General features: G+C 44.6%; 1 protein-coding gene across 1 annotated transcript; it reads right to left on the bottom strand.

Moving 5' to 3' along the window:
* Positions 1 to 1,682: 1,682 nt before the first annotated feature.
* On the bottom strand, positions 1,683 to 3,449 carry LOC128331213 (olfactory receptor 2AP1-like). The gene is made up of 2 exons (XM_053264563.1): positions 3,414 to 3,449; positions 1,683 to 2,633 (listed from the first exon to the last, which is right to left on the bottom strand). Exons 1-2 carry the CDS (start codon positions 3,447 to 3,449, stop codon positions 1,683 to 1,685), a joined length of 987 nt encoding a protein of 328 aa, XP_053120538.1.
* Positions 3,450 to 3,681: the final 232 nt, after the last annotated feature.

Genomic DNA, 3,681 nt, shown 5'->3' with positions numbered 1-3,681 from the left:
ACAAAACTCATTCTGTGTACAGATGAAAACAATAATTAGAGCGAACACTGGTGGCAATGCAAGGACTTTCTTTTCCAAGTGGTCAAAAAGGAAGTGGAAAGATGACCTGGTTGCAACTGTTCCTGGCTTTGCATCCTGGAACAGCCACAACCTGTTTATCTTACCTCCTCCATTCACGTAACTGTATTTTCTTGCCAACGAGATGATGGGGATATGGCTGGTGTGCTTCAACACATGCTGACACATTCCCTTCCCCAAACTAGGGAAAGTTCAAGACACTTTGGGAGCAATTTAAACATCTATGTGAACCGTTCTCTTCCAGACTTGGAATAGCTCTAATTGAGCTAAGCTGTCTGCTGCTGTAATTGTCAGTACTTCTTCCTGTCCCTCCACTTTTAGTCAGAGATTTTGCTTTTGTACTTTGTTTGGCCATTACTGTACCCAGTGTCTTAGAGTTGCATGGATCACTTGACAAAATAAATAGTAATAGCTATCGAACATCTTCTATTTGCAGATATGCAAATAATGAGGCTATTCTCATGATGGGGAAAAACTGGACTGGGCTCCTTTGTTTTTCCCCATTGTGAAAACCACCATGGTCGAGCCCGGTGGTTCTCTGGCAGCTAGCCTGCCAAAGTAGCCCTCCCCTTAAATGAGCGAGCGCTCCACTAGCCTCATGTTGGCTATTGTGAGTCACCACTGTGCAGCTCCATGCTGCGGTGACTTGCGAGGAGACCCCAGCCGGTAGGCTAAAAAAAGCCTGCCAGTCTCAGGGGTCTCCCCAGGATGCCCTACACACTCATGCAGGGCATCCTGGGACTTCTGGGGGCCAGGCGGCCCCAATCCCCGCAGCCCCTACCAGCTCCAAGATGGAGCCGGTAGTTGTGTGGGCAGGCGATCCAGCCACCCAGGACTAGCTGTTAGATCGTGTGCGGGGACAGTGGGCTAACCCCCCTCTCCCCACACAAGCCTTGCAAGCTCTCCATACTGCTTGTGTGGTGAGCCTCAATATGTGATTTTTCAGGCTTGAGAAAAATTCTTCTGAAATGCTTAGAAGTAACCCAAGACTTACTCTACTTCTCTTGGGTTTGCCCAATTGCAGACATCACTTGTGGCTGACCTCTGTGCAGCTGGTGTCAACTTGGATAATCTTCCATGAGTAAAATGGCCTAGAATCCAGGGCAGGTTATTTGAGGACCAAAGCTGGATGTTGTAATAATGATTTTACTGCATGGTATTTATGACACATTCTCAGAGCAGCCCACTAGTTGGATGCTGTGCATCAAGCAGAAATCCATCAGGTGTACACCTAGGAAGTAATTGTTGATGCTGCACCTGTTCCAGTATCCAGTGGAAGCATCAAATCAAGTAATTAAGCTATTGCAATGCATATTTCAGGTATTATCATTTGGACATAAATTATACATGTTGATTAAATGCATGGGACATGATCTTTTAAAAGGCAGCACAGAATATATGTGAGATTGAATCATTGGTTTACAGAGCCACCCAAAGAATGTCAAATCAATGAGGTGTTATTTCTTTAATATTATTGAAACATCTAATTTATTATCTTCCTAGTTAGTATTGTGCACTTGATTAAAACAAACATACACACTGACTCACATATACCTCAATTTCTACTTCATACTACTTCAATATCTGGGGTTATAACTGCAATTTCATTTAAATCTTAGAGATTGACTGAATTTCTTGACCAATTTTCTTAGGGCTTCCTTCACCTCCTTGTTCCTCAAACTGTATATGAGAGGATTAATCATTGGAGTCAAGATGGTGTAGAACACAGAAACTGCTTTAGTTGAGCTGCTCAGGATAGGGCCGTCTGGAAGGAGATAAACTATCATTAAGGTGCCATAGAAAATAGTGACTACAATAAGGTGGGAGGAGCAGGTGGAAAATGCCTTTTGTCTCCCAGAATCAGAGGAGATTCTTAAAATGGCTGATATGATGAAAATATAAGATGTTACTGTCAACAAAAATGGAGGAAAAGTGAAGACTGAACATAGCACAAAGGCCACATGCATAATGGTTGAGGTGTCACTACAAGCCAACTTACTCAACGGTATGAAATCACAAAAGAAATGATCAATTCCATTGAAGCCACAGTAAGTTAAGTGGGCCATCCATATGACCACTACAGAGACAGAAAAACAGCCACTTATCCAAGACCCAGCTGCCAGAGAGACACAAACCTTGTTACTCATATGGAACTGATATTGCAGTGGTTTGCAAATGGCTAAATACCGATCATAAGACATCACTGATAAAAGGCAGGTTTCTGCAGTCACCAGAAAACCAAATAAATATAACTGTATAAAGCAACCAAAGAAAGAGATGGCTCTGTTCCCTGTTAGGAAACTGGCCAGCATTCTGGGCAGGATAACTGAGGTGTAGCAAATCTCCAAACAGGACAGATTCCCCAGGAAGAAATACATGGGTGTCTGAAGGTGTCTGTCATTCACAACCAACACAACTATGAGAAGGTTCCCAGTCACGGCCATGATGTAGATGATTAGGAACAGCAAGAAGAGTAGAATCTGTAGTTCATGGTGATCTCCAAATCCCAGAAGAATGAATTCTGTGATGGTGGTATGATTTATTGAGGGGTTTTCCTAGATAAATGGATCAAAGAAAGTATCATTATGGAATTTGCTGGGCAAAGCAAGCTTGTGAATACTGAATGAATATCCAGATCCAGACCAGACCATTGCTTGCTACTTTCTCTGTTTTTTCCTCAGGTAGCCTTTCTGCTGGTGCAGAGGACAGGACTTTCAATATGTCCCATTATGTGCAGATCACCAAGGAAGCCCACAGCATAAGCAACATTAATAACCCCTGTGATTCCCTGTGGGGTTTCCCACCTATTTGTTATAGGGCCTTTCTAGATGCAATGGTGTTAAAAGCTTTTATGCAAGTTTCTGTATACATGCTGCAGGAAGCTTCCATGCTGCTTCCTATCACAATCTTACCTCCTGTATACATGCCCATGTGATTTGCACAGCCCCACCTGCTGGACAGGTGTTGCATTCAGAGAAGAACCCATCCTTCTTCAATACTCTTTCCTAGTGACTGGCGGAAAGGGTGGGTACTTCTCAGAATGCAACACCTGTTCAGCAGGTGGGGTTGTGCAAACCATTGAGGTCCTGCCTGGCATGTGCACAGAGGACAAGATCACATTAGGAAGTAGCGTGGAAGCTTGCTGCAGCATGTGTATGGGGAGTAAGATCACATTTACACTCTAGTCGGGGCTGGGCTCTCCCCATCATCGGGGTAAGTTCCCCTGCTTTCTTCTGCCCTGCAATTGCCATTCCCCGACAGTTACACCTGAGAGAGTGCAGCCCCACAGCCATTCAAAAGAAGCAATGCATGGACAATACATGGCTCATCCATACCTTGGTCTTCATGCTATCCAGCCCCATCTTCCCCATGTTTATCCATGATCTTACTCCCCCTAAACATGCTGCAACAGTGCAGGCTGCCTCTCTACTGCTCCAGTACTGCGTTTTGGTGTTACAGAAGGCCCCAGTTCCCAATTTCAGAAATGGAAATCACTGCTGTGCTATTTGTAGGTGTGCAAGTGGACGAGCTCAGAGCAGGCTGGGAGCAGGCAGGAAGGATCCTTCCTTCCCTCCAACTCTGCCCACCCCCTGCCCACCATGT

Source organism: Hemicordylus capensis, chromosome 6, assembly GCF_027244095.1.
Source record: "Hemicordylus capensis ecotype Gifberg chromosome 6, rHemCap1.1.pri, whole genome shotgun sequence".
NCBI classification, from domain to species: Eukaryota; Metazoa; Chordata; class Lepidosauria; order Squamata; family Cordylidae; genus Hemicordylus; species Hemicordylus capensis.
The sequence above is the reverse complement of the archived record's forward strand: the minus strand, read 5'-3'. Positions and strand labels throughout refer to the sequence as shown.